General features: G+C 41.4%; 1 protein-coding gene across 1 annotated transcript; it reads right to left on the reverse strand.

Annotated features, from left to right (window-relative positions):
* Positions 1-12,818: 12,818 nt before the first annotated feature.
* Positions 12,819-14,492, reverse strand: LOC311077947 (E3 SUMO-protein ligase ZBED1-like; the record flags this gene model as incomplete). The annotated part of the gene is made up of 1 exon (XM_084106593.1): positions 12,819-14,492. One exon carries the CDS (start codon positions 14,490-14,492, stop codon positions 12,819-12,821), a length of 1,674 nt encoding a protein of 557 aa, XP_083962719.1.
* Between the last annotated feature and the right edge of the window lie 5,648 nt (positions 14,493-20,140).

The following is a 20,140-nucleotide window of genomic DNA, read 5'->3' on the forward strand; positions in this document are numbered from 1 at the left end:
ACCCAAACCCCGGACCACAAACCCGTTACAATGCAGCTCTAACCAGGACAAGGGCACGCATTGAAATGACCTTTGGGCAACTAAAGGAAAGATTTCAGTGTCTGAAGGGTCTGAGGGTTGCACCTGACAGGGCCTGTGACATTATTGTTGCATGTGCCATACTCCACAATATTGCCACCATCAGAAAGGAGAGGACCCCTGTGGTGGGGGTGCAGCCTGATGATGACCTCCAGCCAGTGCACTTGGACCAACCTAGTGGCAGAGCTGCACGGGACAGAGCTGTGGAGCACCATTTTTTATTTGTTATTTTTTTTTACAAACAAAAACCTTCATTAAATGAATAGAAGACAAGACAACATGCTTAGTTCCTTGAGTTGTATTTCAATTATTTTTTGTCAAAAAAAGCCAGTGATGGTCATCTTTTGCCTGCAATAAGATATATTGTTATCCAAGGTCAGCAATAGTACTCTGTGTGAAATCGTGTTTTAGCACTTACTCTGAAGTTCCTTTTGAAGCAACTCAATCTCTAGAGCCAGTTTTTTTCTTCTTTAAGGCGTCAAGTTCTATTTCTCCCCTTAATTTATGTTTTGTTTTTTTCAGGTCAAAATATTCAATTTTCTGTTGTAGATTCCGTTTATATAGGGTACGGATATCACCCTGTGCCATGTTTGGATAAAAATAATAAATAAAAAAAAACTGTCAATGTTACACACGAGGTCCACACGTGCGTTTTATTAAGATTCAAGGTCAGGTTTTTATTTCAGGAACACTTGCAACACCCAGATACAGTCTCGGTAACCATCACAACAACAACAACGCTCTTCTTTTTCTTTAATCGTCTCGCGATACTCTCTCTTCTCTTCCATTCTCGCGACCTTTTCAGATCTGCCTTCTCCAAATCTCGTCTGCCAAGCTTTTAGCTTAAAAATCACAGACAAAACAATATACATACATCCTACTGTGCAGATAGAGCATGAAAAGAACATAAACATTAAATATAAATGAATATCAATAACAAGACATCAAGAAAATACAGCAAAATTAAACAACAACTGTGGAATAAAGATGACTTGTTTACACCATTACACTCATTACACCATTACACTCTCCTCTCCAAAAATGATGTCGTCCCGACATCCCCTGTATTCTACATGTCTACAACATAAGTCGTTGAGCTATAGGAGTCTGTTATAGTAAGTACTATTTAAGGATACAATGATGGCTTAAACCCAAAATCACATTAACAACTACCTCCCGTGTTATTGCAATGTTTCTGTAGTTGACATCATTGTGCACCATGAAAACAACTACACTCCCCATCTTTAATACGGACGCTGTATCCTTCTGCAGGTCTCCAGTATCACCGGCTTCTTTGGATTCTCGTTATCACAGTTCATAGTTCCTCATTCCCTTCTTTACCGTTCTGTCATTACCGTATCTGATTGAACAGGGTCAATGGAAAATACAAATTCTACATCACAACAATGTATCTCAACTCATCTTTAACTATCTTACACTGTGTTATCCACCCTATAAAGGTCAACCCCCCTTTTTTTCCCGTATATGTATTCTTATGTGTGTATCTTAATCTTTTGTATGTCTTATTCTAATGTGGGTTCTCCTAGGGTATGGTAAGTGAATGTCTGTTTGTGCTTTCGTTTTCTCAAAGGATATAATCTCTGTGGTAGTGCAGGTTCTGGCCCCCGGATTCCACTTCCCTCTTGCTCAGGAGTGGCTCCATCTTCTGGCTCTGTATCCAACTCTACTGGTCCGTTATCAAGTGTCGCCAGTCCTTCTGCTTCTGAAGCCTCCTCTTCCCCATTTCCACACCTCATCATCACTTCCTCCACATGCTGTGGAACCACTTCTTCCATGTCGCACTCCACCATCTCCTTGTATTGGCCGTCTTCTTTTACAGACTTCTGTGTCACTTGTGGATCGAATTCTTCAGCCTCCGACAGCAGCTGCTCTTCCCTCTGGCCTAGTTTGAAAGGTCTGCAAAATCCTGTCCATTCGCTCTCATCCTCGGAGCTACTTTCCATGGCTTGTTGCTCATACTTTGCTTTGCTGCGTTTTCCTTTCACTATCTTTCTCAGAGTTGTTGTGGTTTGCTCTACAGGCAAGAATTCACAAGGCAGAAGCATGTTACGCTGAAGGACCCTGACTCGCCCATGCCCAGTTTCAGGCTGCACCTCATAGACTGGACACTCCGATCTCTTTTCTGAACCACATAGACCTGCTCCTCCCAATATGATCGCAGTTTCCCTGGGCCTCCTCTTTCACTCATGTTCCTAATGAGAACTCTACAGCCTGGCTGTAACTCCACTCCATGGATCTTACTGTCGTACCTGTCCTTGGCCTTCCCACTTGCCATACTCGCAGATTCTGAAGCCAGCTTGTATGCCTGATCCATCCGCTTTCTCCAATTTTTTGCATACTCTTGATAAGATGATGATTGGTCTCTGGGGCTAAGGTTGAACATTATATCAATAGGCAGCCTCGGATGGCGTCCAAACAGCAGAAAGTAAGGAGCAAATCCTGTTGCCTCATTGCGTGTGCAATTATATGCGTGCACTACTTGTGCCAGGGAGTTCTTCCAATCCAACTTTTCCCTGTCAGTCAGATTCCGCAACATGGACAAGAGCGTCCTATTAAATCGCTCCACCTGACCGTTTCCCTGCGGATGGTAGGGAGTTGTTCTGGAGCCTTTAATACCGCTGTACTGCTGGAGTTGCGCAAACAACTGGTTGTCAAATTCCTTCCCCTGGTCATGGTGCAATCTTGTGGGGAAACCAAATTTCAACACAAAATCCCTGAAAATCTTTTGAGCTGCTGTCTTAGCTGAGTTATTGAGGCATGCATACGCTTGAGCAAAGCGAGTAAAATGGTCCATAATGACTAAGATATATTCATACCCGCCTTTGCATCTCTCCAAATGGAGAAAGTCAACTGAAACTAATTCAAAGGGGTGTGTTGTGTCAATATTGGTCAGTGGTGCTCGGTTTGGCTTGTTGGGGCGTTTTGTCTTGAGACAGCGACATACTCTTAACACCTGATGTTCAACGTCCCTTTGCATATGTGGCCAGTAGAACCTGTCTCTCATTAAGTGGAGCGTCCGCTCTACACCTAGATGACCCATATTTTCGTGCAACTCTTTGAAGGCTAAACCATGGAACTTCTTGGGCAGCACCAGCTGTGATCGAGTTGCTGTGGTCCTGTACAGGACTCCATGCTCATCCAGGAACAATCTTTTTCTCTCCCACATCAGTACAGCACGGCCATCATGACCACTCCAATCCCTGTCTCTAGGCCATCGATTTGTTCTTACGCAGTTCATCACCGTGCTGATCACTGGTTCCTTTTCCTGGGCTTCCCTTAGCACTCTTTTGTCAAAGTTCAACACTGTATTCTCGTCTTCAGCTAGTGCGGTCTCGATGGTCACAGGACACATCCACGGAGTGTGTTCTTTCGACTGAATACTGAGAGCTTGGGTCACACAGCTGATGACATTTGGACTCACTTCCATCGAACACTTCTGCAGATACTCCTCTATCCCCAATGGCATGCGCGACAAGCCATCTGCATCAGCGTTGGTTTTTCCTGGACGATACTTAATAGTGAAATTAAAATCAGCCAGCTCTGCAACCCAGCGGTGTGTAGTGGCATTTAATTTGGCTGTCGTGAGCACATATGTCAATGGGTTGTTGTCTGTGTAGACAACAAAAGAAGGAGTATAGTAGAGGTAATCTCTGAAGCGCTCGCAGATGGCCCACTTCATGGCCAGGAACTCAAGTTTTCCTGAATGCAGATGATAGTTCTTTTCTGCAGCAGATAAAGTTCTGGATCCGTAAGCAATGACCCGGAGCTTGCCTTCCTGTCTTTGATATAACACGGATCCCAGCCCTTCCTGGGATGCGTCGCAGTGGAGGATGAACGACTCTTAAAAATTTGGGTAACCTAATACAGGGGGTTGTGAAAGAAAATCACTCAACTGACAGAGCACCTCCTGGTGCTTCGGCATCCAGACGATGGGATGGTTTGAGGGGAGTTGTCCCTGGCTGTTTCCTTTCGTAGCCGATTTTTTCCCTCTTTTAGGAGCTGTCATACTTGCATTCTTTTCCAGGCTCAGAAGGTCATAGAGAGGAGTAGCTATCCTGGAGAAATTTGGTATGTATGAGCGAAAATATGAAATAAACCCCAATAACTTCCGAAGGTCTCCTACTGTTGCTACTTTACGCTCCCGCAAGGCCTGGACAGGTGCTAGGTCAGCAGGGTCCATCGTATGGCCATCTTTGGACACAAGCTTTCCCAGAAATCTCACCTTATTCTTAAAGACTTCACATTTCCGTGCTGTCAGCTTAATCCCATGTTGTTGATAGCGCTGCAAGATTTTCCGCAGGTCTCTGAGGTGGTCTTCAAAGGTTTTGCTGTGAACTAGATTGTCATCCAAGTATGGCTGACATATCTCATCCCTCAGCCCTATCAGACACTCCTCCATGCAGCGTTGAAACTCTGCGGGTACTGAAGACAGGCCGAACGGAATGCGGACCCATTCATAGAGCCCCCAAGGTGTAATAAAAGCTGTCAGGGGTCGGCTATTCTCCTCTAAAAATCCTTGGTGGTAAGCTTTTCCTTGGTCTAAGATGGAAAACCAAGCACTTCCACTGAGACTGTCCAGCATGTCTTGAATGCGGGGAATTGGATGACGGTCTGGGATAGATTTCTGGTTCAGTTCACGATAGTCACAGCACAATCGCAGACTCCCATCTTTCTTCCGCACACATACAATAGGCGAGGAATAAGCGGACCTTGATTTTGTAATCCAACCACGATTCAGGAGGTCTTCTAGATATTCTTTGACTTCTTTATGAAGTGGTTTTGGTACCGACATGTATGTTCGCCTTACTGGTGTTGTGTCTTTCAGTCTGATTTTCAACTCCAGCGATGGGATACAACCAATCTCTTCATCATTTCTGGAGAAAGCAGCACATTCCTCCCTCAGTAACTTTCTTACATCCTCCTGCTGTTTAGGTAGCAAATGACTCACAGGAACAGGTGGATCCCATCGGTCTCCATCAGGTTGTACCATGTACTCCGAGTTCACTTCTGTTATCGTTTCAGCTTGGTCTCCTCCTGGTGTTTTACCTTTGTGACTCATTACCTCTTCAATATCCACAGGTTTTGCAGCAGCAGGGTAGACAGCTTTTACACTCTGTACCTGGCCTAACACTGTGCGTGGCTGAAGTGTAATATCATGGCAGGTGTCATTACTTACTGGAATGAAGACTTTTGATCGAGAACCCTTCTGGAGCTTGACCACATTCTCAGTGACTGTCAGTCCCTCAGGCCAGTCAGGAGTCTCACTTGGAACAAACAGCATTTCCTGGTTACATATCAGATGATTAGTCCGCACTGAACACTTAACTACTTTTGTCTCACCAGGTAATAATTTGGTTCGTTGCCTGCTCCCTTTCACGGTTCCCTCACTAGAGTTTGAATCTCCCTGTTGGACCAATCGCATGAGTCCCTCTGCTCTCTTACAATCTACTGAGAAGGCTGCAGTGAGGGTTTTAACCATTGCTTCAGATGGTTGTTCTTTCTCCTGGTGTATCAGGTATTCAATCACATTATATCCAATTATTGGCTCTTCCGCCACACCAGACGTTTCCACTACCAGCAATGGCACAATAAGCTCTGTGCTGGATATGCCAGAGGGCTCAAGTTGGAATTTTACTTCGATCCATCCTCTGAAGGGGATGTCTGTCTGATTTACAGCCTTTCCAGTTAATGTCCCTGGTCCTAGAATCTCCTCTGTGTCCCTTACTTTTGTATGAGGTAGGTGTTCTTTGCGCCACTTGTCATTGATCAAGCAGACCTGTGAGCCCGTATCCCATAATGCTTGCGTGGGGACACCATCCAGGAAGCAATTGACAGTGCATTTCTTCCCTATCAAAGTCAGCAGTTGAGCTTTATGCTTAAGGGAAAGGTGGGCAGCATACATGGACCCCTCCAGTTTGTCTGAATTTGCAGAGTGCTGCTGTACCATGTCTTGCGGTATCATATGATTTATAGTTTGGCAGAACAACTCGCTGGTGTTGCCACATGGTCCACTTTCTCTCTGACTCTGGGTGTGAAGTGCTGTTGGATCCATTGTCATCACTTGATCCACATTCACTGTATGCCGAGGTGCCCTACAGCCCTTAGAAAAGTGTCTCAGCTGACCACATTTAAAACAGTGATTACATTGCTCACCATTACCACTGTCTTGACATGTTTTACATATCTTCTTGGCAGGTGGGCGGCTATGACGGAAAGATGGTTGTGATTCCCGGATGCTGTTTTTGATTTACGTTATTTCCTCTTTCAACTGTTTGACCAATTCAAGCAACTCAGCCTCACGTTTGGATGTGTAGCTCTGGACCCTCGGCTCTTTCCCTCTGGCTGTTGCACCCTCCGTGTGTTTTTGTCCATCTGCTGCTTCTCCCAGTCTTTGAAGTACCTGGACATCGGCATGGAGCTCATTTACTTTAGTCACTTTTGTATATGTATTTTTCTTTTGTTTCTGTTGTCTCTCATTTTCAATACCTGCAGCCTCATTCAATTTCTCAATGAGCTCTTCATCAGCAATGAACTGATTTTCCAGATCAGCTTTTAACTGGAATTTTATGTGATCACTTGTAAGTCCGGTACTGACAGATCGCAAGAATTTCTTTTGGATGAGCTCAGCACTGTACTGTTCCTCAGCCTCTCCATCTCTGGAAGCGATTAGTAGCCTCTCTTTTAGTTCTATGGCTCTGAACAAGAAATTTTGGGGTGATTCACGACTGTCTTGTGTGATGTTCACCAGCTTGTGATACAAATCTGTGGGGCTATCCTCTTTAAAATGGCCCTTGAGTATGGTTTTTAATTGGAGAAGGGTCAGATGACTTTTAATTTCTAGCATATCCCGGAGGCTAAGACCTGGACTGATGGCCCTCACCACTGCATCCACAATTTCTGTCTCCGTATGGCCTTTCTGCACTCCACTTTCAATCTGATGCATTAAATTTGTGTAAGAAAGACGATCTTTCTGACCTCTCTCTCCAATTTGTCCCCAAATTTTGAAATCACGCCTGATTGTCACCTCTGGCACTCGTGATGGCTGTGCCGGAGCATCCATTAATACAGCTGGAGCTTCTCTGTTCTCCTTGGTCCGTACTTGATCACTTAACCTCAAAATTTCACTCTCTAATGCTTTTGTAGAATCCTGGAAACTCAGTCGGAGGTCTGCATATTGTTTTTTTAACTTTTCCAGCTCATCTTCATCCTCCCTTAAGCTCATCGCGGCAGAACGAACACCCTGCCCTTTCATTTCTTTCATCAATTCAAACACACTGACAAGAAACTGACGTGCTACATCCTCATCCTCTTTTTCAATTGCTCCATCAATCTCTTCATTAATTCGATGTATCAAAACATGTTTTTTTGTTACCTCCTCGTCTGGAACTTTTGCAAATGCTGCCAATTCCCTCAGCTGATCGAACGTCAGATGATGTAGGTCCGCGCCGAGTTTATCTTGCAACTCCTGAAGATCCATTTTAGCTTTCGCGCTGCCCTCTCACTCATGCGCTCACTGCTGCACGCACACCCTCACTGTTGCACGCGCTCCGTGTATATCTCTCTGTCGCTCGCGCTGCTGTTCGCATTCCTTGAAATATCCCTGTACGGGCCACCAATTTGCTCGTAATGGTACTCATTACACCATTACATCAACACAAGCCTCATGCAACAAAAATAAAAAGTAAAAGTAGGCTACTACACTGCCCACCTCTGTATCACTTTGTGCAGTAGGCCTTTATGTAGGTCTTTCCTCCTGCAACTCATATTGCAGTCAGAAATAATGTACACAACTATAAATTAAGTAAAGTTATTTATGCACTTACTTACTCCAAAGGACAGTCTTCTGAGAAGGTTTCTTCACTGTCCTGTGCAATGGAAACAAATGGGCATTACAAAGTGTTGCACTTTCTTCCCTTTTGATGTAAAGTTAGAAAAAGTCCACTTACTGCACATATTTCAGCCACCACTTTCTTGGGAACAGGTAAAAGTGTTGGTGCATTGTGTAAAACTGCACAAAAGAGGAAACACAATGGCATTACAATGAACTACACTATATGAACAAATGTGATCAATAACTCATGGCAAAATATTCTTACATTAATTTCAGCAGTTTTCACCTTCACAAGTCAAAGCAATTGATCACTACTCAATATTTAACAGTTGAAATTACTGTACCAGCCATTTGGATTATAGGCCTACTTAATTTAATGCTGCAAAAAAAAATATTTTACAGTGTAGCAAGATGATTTAAAACTCATTTACCAGTAATGAAGGTGTTGCTGTTACTGGTCCCTGGCTGTTGGTCTGAGGAAGAGCTGCCCCCAGGGATGATCTCCACAACGGGTCGGTTCACCTTTAACCCAAGGGCCAGCTCTTCTGTAATGTGGGGGAGCAGGATCACCACCGGTTTTTTTCAGCTCAGCCTTTTTCTTGGTTGCTGTTATAAACAGACAAACACATCATTTAATGGTGTTGTTCTTTTGTAAAATAGACAAAGAACAGTAGAAGTAGAAAAGATTACCATTTTGAAGAATATTCTTGTATTTCACTTTTACTTGTTCCCATGTTCTAGTGGGTCCTGAGGTGGCTCTGACATTAACCCTCTGGGGACCAAAAACGCGCCTGCGCGTTTTGCTCGTTTTTTTTTTTAGCAATGAAAAATAAACACAAAATGCTCTGTTCATTTTGATCTTTAATTTTCGTGTTATACATCAATCGATCCTGTTCAGTTTCTATTTTTTTTCTGTATACTCACAATAAAAATAAAGTGTTTTGCTTTTTGACAAATAAAGAAACTTTAACATGATGCGATTTCTGCCTTCTCTCTGTCAGTAAACTCCCATTTGAAACGCGTTCGAAAATGATCTATAACTCCGCGAAAATTCAGTCAAACAGGCAAACAGACCCACGGGCATAAAGCTTGAGATCGCATCTTTTAAATGAAGTCATTTATATAAAAAACAAATATTATCAGCTTCTGTAATCTGTATAAAAAGAGAGCGATTCCAGTCGAGCTCATTACGAGCTCATTGACTTTAATTCGTTCACGCCTACTCACGGAGCGCGCTATTCACAAGATAATGTGTTAAGCCATCTATGCAAAACAGGTAAACGCCCCCAAGCAAATGCATTAAACGCTTCAAGTTTCATCATTCAGTCACCTGCGCGTTGGGAAGATGACACGGTACACCGGTGCGGAAGCCCTTCAGTTCGTCCTGGATACTAGCGACGAAGAGTCCAGATTTTCATCAGAAGAGGAGCGCGACTACTCTGATGACGACCGTTTGTATTTTGAAGAGCAATTGATCCAGCCGTGGATAGAATGTTCTAAACAATTGTTGTAGAAGTACATTCGAACATACCCACATCATTTGCCAAATTACTGATTAATCTTTATGTATAACACATGCTATATGTAACGAAGTTCAGATGTTATGGGAAGAAGGAGGCGGGAACCGGTGAACATTCATGACACATTTTAACCCTCTGGGGACCAAAAACGCGCCCGCGCGTTTTGCTCGTTTTTTTTTTTAGCAATGAAAAATAAACACTAAATGCTCTGTTAATTTTGATCTTTCGTGTAATACATCAATCGATCCTGTTCAGTTTCTATTTTTTTTCTGTATACTCACAATAAAAATAAAGTGTTTTGCTTTTTGACAAATAAAGAAAAATTAACACGATGCGATTTCTGCCTTCTCTCTGTCAGTAAACTCCAATTTGAAACGCGTTCGAAAATGATCTATAACTCCGCGAAAATTCAGTCAAACAGGCAAACAGACCCACAGGCATAAAGCTTGCGATCGCATCTTTTAAATGAAGTAATTTATATAAAAAACAAATATTCTCAGTTTCTGTAATCTGTATAAAAAGAGAGCGACTCCAGTCGAGCTCATTACGAGCCATTCAAAAGTAATGTGACCACTCCCCGGAGAGCGCGTGCTATTCAAACGCAAATTCTGAGAACCATTTCAGAGCTGTGAAACGCCCACATTAGCTGTAAACAAAGCGCCGCGAGTGAGGCATAATATAGCCTACCTTATGGAGAAAAGTTTCCTCAGAACAGTGCTGATATGAGGAGCAATATCTCCTGATATGAGGAGCAGATCCCGCTGAGGAGTGAGGTAGGCTGTTTTCTTTTCTCAAGTGTTGATGTGGAATAACGTTATGGAATAACGTTAGTGTAGGCCTATGTAAACCGCAAAAAGATGAATCGCATTTCTATAATATGACTCGCCTTTCTGTGAGATGAATGAAGGGTACATATTTGTAAAGACTGTTTAGCCTAAATATGAATCACGCGTCTGTGTGTGAAAGAATAAACTGCTTTGCTATAGCCTACTGAGATGAGTAAAAATCGACTGAAATATGTTGAAATAAAATGTATTTGTATAAGCAACGTATTAAACAGTTTTTAGGCTACTGTAGAATATACTGCCACATCAAATAAGCTTTTGTTTAGCAATTTCTGCTCATATCTAACGTTATATATATATATATAAAATACTATTTTTGTCAAAAATAAAGTCATAGACTAAGATGTTAGATGTTCCAATGTTGGCTATATTCAAACTAATGAATACATATGATAAAATGTAGGCCTATAATCTTTTTTTTTTTTTTTTTACAAAGAAAGAGTACACTTGAAATATTGTTGAAATTGTAATTATTGTTGTAATTGTAACATTTTTAATAAAATAGCAAAACATATTTACAAGAGAGATGTAAGCGAAATCTTAAATGGTCAATATAAGTCTAAATACATCTTTTGTCCTTGCATTGTGGCTCAGTCAGTGTCACACCTGAATGAATGGCTCATTGGGCAGAGTCATTATGCAGAGTGGGTGGGACATTGTAATCTAAGGTGTAAACTACTCCTCCTTCACGCCCCCTCGCATATTGGCTTTCCAAGCAAAACCTGTTTTACACCATTTAAATCAATGTATTTTTTTTTTTTGTGAACGATAAAGCAAGACTATTTTCACATCATTTTGAAGCTAGAACTCAAAGGGACAACATCCATTAGTCAAAAGTCTTGTGGACACATATTTAATATGTGTTTTGTGGTCTTAATTCAGCAACTTTCATTTTTATTTTTTCCAATAACCACACATAAACATTATTCTCTTAAAAATACAAACATCTACATACACGTTGCTCGCATATTATGGTAGCCCTGTTTGTGCTATATAGAGTGAATTTACACCTTAGCCATTAACATGTTTATAAATAACTGAAAAAAGCACAAATGTCAGAGCATGTCAGAACATCTCAAGGACCCCAAAAACAGCTTGGTCCCCAGAGGGTTAATGATAAAAATAAAACAAATACAAAACGAAAGTAAAAGACAGCAGCCCCTCACGGACGACTGCTGTCACAATAAAACAAAACACAACACAAGTTCAGGCCTGTCCTCTCTCGCTCTTCACTGTCGTCGCTCCTCCTTTATGCTTCCGCTCCTCCGTGAGAGATACGAGATCGGTGCATCGCTCATCAGTAATCACGACCCTCGGCCTTGTCCTGCCCCCCACACTATATTTATTTACATGGCCATAAACACCATAGGGCTGTACTCAACCAAAGAAAATCTTGGTCGACTGAAGTCCTGAAGTTTTCGACTAAAAATCGACTAAAATCGACTAAAAATTATGTTAGACAAAAAAAATGTTAAATTAATTAGCTGCGCACTGTGCGCAGTATTTGGTAGCCTTGTTGTCCACCTAAATGAATTATAAATAAACATTAAAAAACTAGTAGGCTATTTGCAGAATATTAAACCGTTTTTGACCTAATTATTTTGCACTGAAATGAGTCTGACACACTAGTCTGTCGGCTCTGACAGCGCTGCATCACGTGCACCTGCGCAATATCATAGCTTATGATTTCCGAAAATAGTAGGCCTACTATGTTGTCATGTGATATCATCACAAGAACTGTTGAGGAATATGCAACATAATTTAGACAATTCTTTTTGTCATATGTTATAATAAGAAGTTATAACTGTCAGACACTATCATTTTTCAGAGACACGAATAGACTATTAACTTAAAGCTTTTACTCTTAATAAACACAAAAGGCACATCCACTTTAATAAAAAAAGAATATTTATTAAACAAACCAGATCAAGAGCAGAAACGAAATAAAGTGCATAACTGAAAAATAAAGCATCTTAGGCTCAAAACTAACACAAAGTGGGCACAGCGCAATTGCGCATTAGGCTCCAAATTTTAAAAAAAGAATAATAATAAAGTGCCCAAATCCAATAAATAATACTAGAAATAAATTTGCAGTTTGCACAATAATAAAAGGGAACCATAAAAGTAAAGTAGGCTACAACATGTTATTCAGCCAAATTTTAAACGAAACAAAATAAAGTGCATACAGCAACCAGGTAGGTGAACTCAGAACAAAAAACAAAAATAAATAAATCAAATGCCCAAATCCACAAGTATTTCAAATAAATGTGCAAAATTATAAAATGTTATTAATGTCCAAAACTAAATAAAGTGCATAACTGAAAAATAAAGCATAGGCTCAAAACTAAAACAAACAGTGGGCACAGCGCAATTGCGCGTTAGGCTAAAAAAATAAATAAGTGCCCAAATCCAACAATACTTTAATTAAATGTGCAAAATAAAAAAATGTATTAATGTTCAAAACGAAATAATGTAAAAACAATGAAATAAAACAAATGGCTACTCACTCACAGAGAGTACACTTCAATCAGAGTCCACTCCACACTTTTTTGTGTTGTGTGCGAGAAACACAAGCATATCCACGTTCTTTGGAAGGAGACAGCTTCTTGCTTTATTGACAATAAATCCTGCCTTGGAGAAAATACGTTCAGACGGCGTGGATGTTGCAGGGATACAGAGCAGTCGCTTTGCAACTCGGGCCAGGCTCGGGTATCTGTCTTGGTTTTTTTTCCACCACCCCAATGGTCCGGAGTCGATTTTGGTTCTGTCCTGAAGATAGGTTTTCATTTCTTCTGTCACTGTGCTTCTCCCACCTGATTCTCTAGAAACCTTGTCGTCCTCATCTTCGCACAACAGCATAGCAATCTCCTTCTCTTTGTCGTTTTTCTGCTTTTTTGACACATGTTGCTCCTCCTCACCTCCAGGTTCACCTGTGCCTGTGACTGCGCAAGCACTCAGTCGTTCTGCCAGCTGTGCAACTACTGTATAGGCCTCGTCTCGTTTGGCATCATCCAGAAAAGACAGCTGCTTAAAACGAGGGTCTACTACTGCAGCTGTAATGTATACACTGTTAGTCATCATCATTCGTTTTTTAAACTGCCACCTACTGTGAATTTCTTCGACCAGCCTGCTTTTCATTTTTTTGGTAATGGGGCTGTCATGATCCGCGATGGCCAGGTGACGTTTCTTCAAGTTTGCCAGCATGGGTACTGTTGCAGACAGGGACGCGTTGTCCTCTTCAGACAGCAGCTCGGTCAGGGTTGTCATCGGTTTCAGCACATTTTTAATGTCCTCTACCGCATTCCAGTATGCTGTGGTAAGGTCCAGTGTACTGCTGTCGCTCTTCTTCGTAAAGTTTGGGTCAGACAGCACTGCGGTAATGGGCCAGCGTTGCTCCAGCAGTCGCTCCAACATCGAAAATGTTGAGTTCCAACGTGTAGACACATCCTGAATTAGTCCGTGCTGAGGGACATTTTGCTGCTCCTGCTTTTGTTTTAGCCCAGTTTTTGCTTTGTGCGACTTTTTGAAATGTCCCACCAGATGACCTGATGCAGCCACGGCACGACAAATTGGATCTTGTTTGAGTGCAGCGTTAATACAGAGCTGCAAAGTGTGCCCGGCGCACCTGACGCCCTGCATCTCTGGCCATTTATGTGATTCCTTTAGTGTTTCCACACAGAGTGCCATATTAGCCGCGTTGTCACATGCAACAGAAATTCTCTTTGCTTCTTGAATTCCAAAGGTATCAGCAACTTCAGATAGTCGCGCAGCAATGTTTATTCCTGTGTGCGCCTCTTCTATTTGTTTTGTCTCAAGCACAAGACTCTGTGCTTTCCAATCTCCATCAATGAAATGGGCAGTCACTGTCATATAGGACTCCATTCTAAGAGATGTCCACATATCTGTGGTCAAGCTCAGTGCCTCGCTGTGTTGTATTAACTCTGAAACTTTCTCTTTGAGTCCCTCATATTTTGCGGTTAGTGCATGCATGATTGTGTGGCGTGGTGGCAGTGTATATCCAGGTTCCAAAACTTTTAACAGGTTCTTAAAACCTTGGCCCTCCACAACAGCAATGGGCCTCATATCCTGAGCAATAAAGTTAACAATTCCTTCCGTGATTTTATTTTTCCGTTTGGATGATAAAGGAGGCTTAAAATCCAGCGTGGTCTGGGTGTGGGTGGGGGATGCTACCGTCATTGCGGATGGGTGCGCCTGCAGTTATAAAACGATTATTAAACTAAAACATTGAAATATACCAATTCTGATATTTTCATATAGCCTATTCAAAACAGACAGGGCAACCTAACGCAGACAAGTTATCTTACCGCTTTTAGATGATAGATGATGTTTCTTGCAAATTTTGCATTCTACCTTTTTCCCGTCAATTTTGACAAAATGCTGCCACACTGTCGACATGTTGGACGAGGACTGACTAATATAATACAATAAATAATATTCCGCGGCGCATATATAGCCTATCTACTTCTCTTCTTCAGTGGGTTGGGCTAATCCAAAAAAAGTTGAAACAGGGGTACTCTGAAAACACCCCCATTAGCAATTAGTGCTTTCCACCTGATGAAATGAGTGTGGCAAAACTGATGCAATGAGCGCGCGCGGCAAACCTGATGAAATGAACGCGGCAAAACTGATGAAATGAACGCGGCAAAAAATCGACCAATCAGAATTTTGGTCGAACCGGAACGTATCGACCAAATAATCGACTAATCGACTAGGACAGTACAGCCCTAAAAAAGCTATCGTTTGTTGCTAGATAGACGCTACAACTACTTGCGCATTTGTCCAGGACTCCACGCAGTACGAGCGGAAACCGAGGGTAACGCGGATATGACGCAATTGACTGGCGACTCCAAGCTCACACGCCCCGTTTTCGTGGTTAAAATCGCAATTTTCTCACAATTTAAAAATAGTTGGACACATTTGGGATATTGTAAGTAATCAACTTAACAAAATATATAACACTGGCCTTGTGATTTTGGGATATTTTAATGCAAAAATCTTACGTATTGTACCTTTAAGCATCAGACTATCCCATCATTATTTGATACACTGAGTTTCTGCACGCTGCTCTTTCTGTAGCGCCGCCACAAATGGGAAGCACACAAAGGTACACAGGGCTACAATATGGTGTAGTCTTTACAGATCCTGAGCACATGTTAAATTAGCGAATCAACATGTTAGCTTGTGCATAGATCATACGACACAGTCTATAAATGTCCCAATCATCAGAAAGGTCATTAGTTATACAATGTCCTAAGTATTTATCCTCATCACATACTTTAATACATTCATCAAGTGACTGCACTTCTGACTCCTGGGGCCCTATCTTGCACCCAGCGCAATTGACTTTGTACACCGACGCATGTTTCATTCCTATTTTGCACCCGCGCAAAGCGGACTTTTCCCTCCACAGACGCACGTCGGTTAACTAGCAAAAACACTTGCGCTCCCCGGGGCGGTTCAGCGCAAAGAGGAGGCGTGTTCCGGCGCAAACGTTCCCTCATGCTTTTTTGCAGGTTTAGAAAACAATTCCGCCAGTGACCAGGAAAAACCTAGTCTAAAGTCAGTGGCGTGTTGCGCATGTTATTCATGCTATTTTAAGGGCACATGCTTGGCCATAATCAATGTAGCGTGTGCGCATACACTTTGATGCTCTCATCTACACAGAAGCAGCAGTTTTCATTTTTGCAAATCATACATTATTACTAGGAAAAATATTAGGTCTTGTAGGTCTTGATAAGCCTAGGGCTTCTACATCCCTTTTCGAACAGTGTGATTATTATGCAAAAAAAAAAAAAAAAGGTTTTGTTTTTCTTGATTTTGTTTTATTTTTATTGATGGATATTTCATGTGTTGCTGTCTTTGGTTTAATTTATTTTTTAATTGTTCGAAATAAAGATTTCATTCATTTATTCATAATAATACACGAGGGAAATCATTGTTGTGTCCATGAAGATGTGAAAAAAAAAATAGGCATAAACACATTTACCCAAATTATCATACGCCTGTTTAACCGAAGCTAATTTGGGTGTGTTTGTTTCTCCATCCCCAATGTCACTTCTCTGTGTTTTACGGCCGTGACGAGGACGTTGGCCTCCTCGGCTGTGATCCGCTCCTGGCGCGCGCCTGGCAAATCCACCGTTATAATAGGAATCCGCTTTAGAACAAGCGCACCTGCTCTTAAAGGGAATGTGAGATGTCGCTCTGATTGGTTTATTTCACGTTACGCCCAAACCACACCTATGAATAATGAAGCTACTTCAGACCAACCCCTTTTAGATTTGCGTCGGGCGCAAGAGTCATTTATCCCGCCGGGAAAATAGCAACAGCGCCGAGACCCGCCCACAAAGTTACTTGCGCTTTGCGCTTTGACACTTGCGTTTCAGATCGTTAAAATAGGGCCCCATATGTGATATATAGATATTCTTAGTGAACTTTTGGTGACTTGACTCGCGAGAAGAGGAGGGGGGGAGAGAGAGGGGGTAGCAGAGATAAGGTAGGAGATAAGTTTGGACAGGACACTCCTATCCTGTGCTCTGTCTTTGCTATCTTCTGTGGGTGCATTTTATGGCTTTATTGCAGGGTGAGTTTTTGTCTTAGCAGGAAAATTGCTAAGACACTGTATATATATATATATATATATATATATATATATATATATATATATATATTAGAGCTGTAGCGGTGCGTCGATGACGTCGATGTCAAAATTACGTCGACGTCATATTTTTTGCGTCGACGCTTCTTTATTTTTTTATTTTTATTTTTTTTGCACCATTCCCGGAGGTACAGCTCGCCACACACACACCGCCCGCCGTGTTATTCTGCCATGTTTTCTCCCTTTCTTTCCAAACCGAGACAAACGCCAGTCTCCTTTCTCTGCAGAATGCCATAAATCCGCTCAACCAATCACAGCGCACCATTCCACGCATTGTAAACAGTAACGGTGGTGCTCTGACACCCGGCATCCTAGTTTTCCTTATCTACTTTGCACTTTTTGATCAACAAACAAACAAAAAAAGTAATACATTTGACGGCATTGATGAACCTGTGGTGGATTCTGCCGTAGGGAAGAAACGTAAGCCATCGAAATCTAATCATTTACGTGAGGAGATTAAGAAGATGAGGCACGCAGGAGGAAGAGAAATGCCGACTGTTGCTTGTTCTCACACGACAGCGTCAAACTTCTGTCGAATGCTGACACGTTAACCCCAGAGGATCTTTTAAAAAACTTTCAATTCTTGTACTCAAAGTCAACGAAAACCGAGCAGGACCTAAGCCATTTTACAGCTGATCGCCGTCAAAAAAGAAGGTCGACGTCGTTCAGAAGGTATTTCTTAGCGATGGCTGATTGAATGTAGCCTATGTTTAGTCCAGATTAGACCGAGTTCAGAGGCTGTCATATGTGGATCAACTTACTTTGTTGTGTATTTTCAACAGTTTCAATGTGAAAAATAACTTTTATATTGATTCAATGGATTAATTGCATAAAAAAAAGGATTTATCACATTTATACTATATTATTCAGAAGTAAACATTGTAGCTGACAGTGTGTTTATGTCAGAATGTTTATTTTTAAACCACAACCTTCTAAGTGCTTCTTTTACCGATATATTTAACATATCTTTTGCATTTCTCATCCAAACAACATCAAACTTGGCACTGCACTTACTCGTGCCCAGACAGCTGTCGAGTTTGAAATCCATCGGAGTAACGGTTCGACAGAGATATGCGAATAACAGACAGGATAAATAATTCCAATTAGTCGTTAGATTAGTCGACTAATCGATAAAATAATCGCCCGACTAATCGTTTAATTAATAATCGTTTACCCCAGCCCTAATATATATATATATATATATATATATATATATATATATATATACAGGGTGAGATTTGCCGGGGGGGATGCGTGGGATTTCCCCCTTTCTGGTCAATGTATCCCTGCCTCTGCTTAATTATTTTTATCCCCCCCTCAAAGTGATCAGTGCTACTACACTAGTGGCGAGACGGATCACAAAAACTTATCACGGATCCGTGGTTTGATTAAACTTGCGTTTCAGATCGTTAAAATAGGGCCCCTGGTCTTCATTCATCATATCTGGTCCTGGTCTTTAACTGTAAATTCCTCTCTTTCAACAAGACAACAATAAGACTAAAACTAACAAAAAATTATGATATTTTTCTTTGTTGAAGAATGAAGATGAATGATAGTGATTTACAGGTGAGGCTCATCGAGGTTGATGTCAGACGCAGGAGATGTGACCTCTGGTGGCAGTTTGAGGGATTGTTAGGGATGGGCGATTACAAACTTTTTTATTTTGATCCGATACCAATACTTTTTCTTACAGTTTTAACAATGCCAATGTCAAAACCAGTTATTTCTTAAATTGCTATGAGATTTTAGAAAAGAAATTACTCCAAATCTTTTTATTGGTTTTCAATGACAATGCAGAATAAAACATCATAAACAGTAAACAATAAGATATTGTCCATTATTAACCCCTTACATGGTCCCCCCCACCACCATCCAATATCTCAAAAAAAAAAAAAAAAAGGGTAAATCCCCTACAAAGATCCTCCTAATAAGCAAAAATTATGTACCATTGCCGGTTACAGGTGCACAGGATAAACCCTTAATGTAATTTAAAAAGGGATCCCAAGTCTTATAAAAGGATGTAAGTGAACCAGAGAGTGAATATCTTAACTTTTCAAGTCCAATACAGTGAAAAATGTCCTGTATCCACCTGTCATGTGTTGGAGGGGAAGCATGCCTCCACTTAAGAAGGATGGCCCGTCTGGCCAAAATTGTAGTAAAAGCAATGACTTTACGATCTCAGGCAACTAAAACAGGCATAGGAGAAACCCCAAATAGGGCTATAATTGGATCAGGGCCAATATTAGTGTTGATAGCTTTTTTAAGCGTCTGAAATACATTAGACCAAAAGGTCACCAGCTGCGGACAAGTCCAAAACATGTGTAGATGGTCGGCAGGAGAGAGTTTACAACGGTTGCAGGCAGCACTCTTGTCTGGAAAGATTTTTGCCAATTTGGCATTGGTTAAGTGCGCTCGGAATAGTATTTTACATTGAATTAAGCCATGCCTCGCACATATAGAAGAGGTATGTACCTGGTTCAAGATGTTATGCCATAGATCCTCTGTAATAGTAACACCAAGGTCTTGCTCCCAGGTATCTTTAAGAGTGGCATTAGTGTCAGAATTAATCGAATTTATTAAATTATAAATGACTGAAATTAAATGTCTGTGGTTGGCATTTAAGCAAGAAAGTGATCAATTTTTGTTTCAGGGGGACGATTGGGAAAGTAGGGGAACTGCTTCTGTACGAAATGTCTGATTTGAAAGAACCGGAATAAGTGATGACTGGGTAGGTTATACTTTTTAGATAAGGAAGAAAAAGAGACAAATACTCCCTCATCATAGAGGTCACTAATCTTGAGAAGGCCATTAGATGACCAGAGACGAAATGCAGGGTCTGAAATAGACGGGGGAAAAAAGTAGTTATTGAGGATGGGCATATAAATGGAGCCTCTATGTAAACCATAATGTTTCCTAAATTGGACCCAAATTTTAAGAGAGTTAGTTACTACTGGATTATCTGAAACTTTGTTCACAACTAAGGGAAGCTGAGAGCAGACAACCGAATAGAGAGTGCTTTTCATTGATGCCGTTTCTGTATGCACCCAAGGAGGGCTGTCAGAGTACATATCTTTGTTCCAAAAAAGAAGCTTGTTGATGTTACAGGCCCAGTAATACTGCTGAAAGTTGGGAAGTGCAAGGCCTCCTTTAGCTTTAGGAAGTTGGAGAA

The sequence above is a fragment of the Abramis brama genome, assembly GCF_963993115.1.
Source record: "Abramis brama genome assembly, chromosome: 2".
Taxonomy (NCBI): domain Eukaryota; kingdom Metazoa; phylum Chordata; class Actinopteri; order Cypriniformes; family Leuciscidae; genus Abramis; species Abramis brama.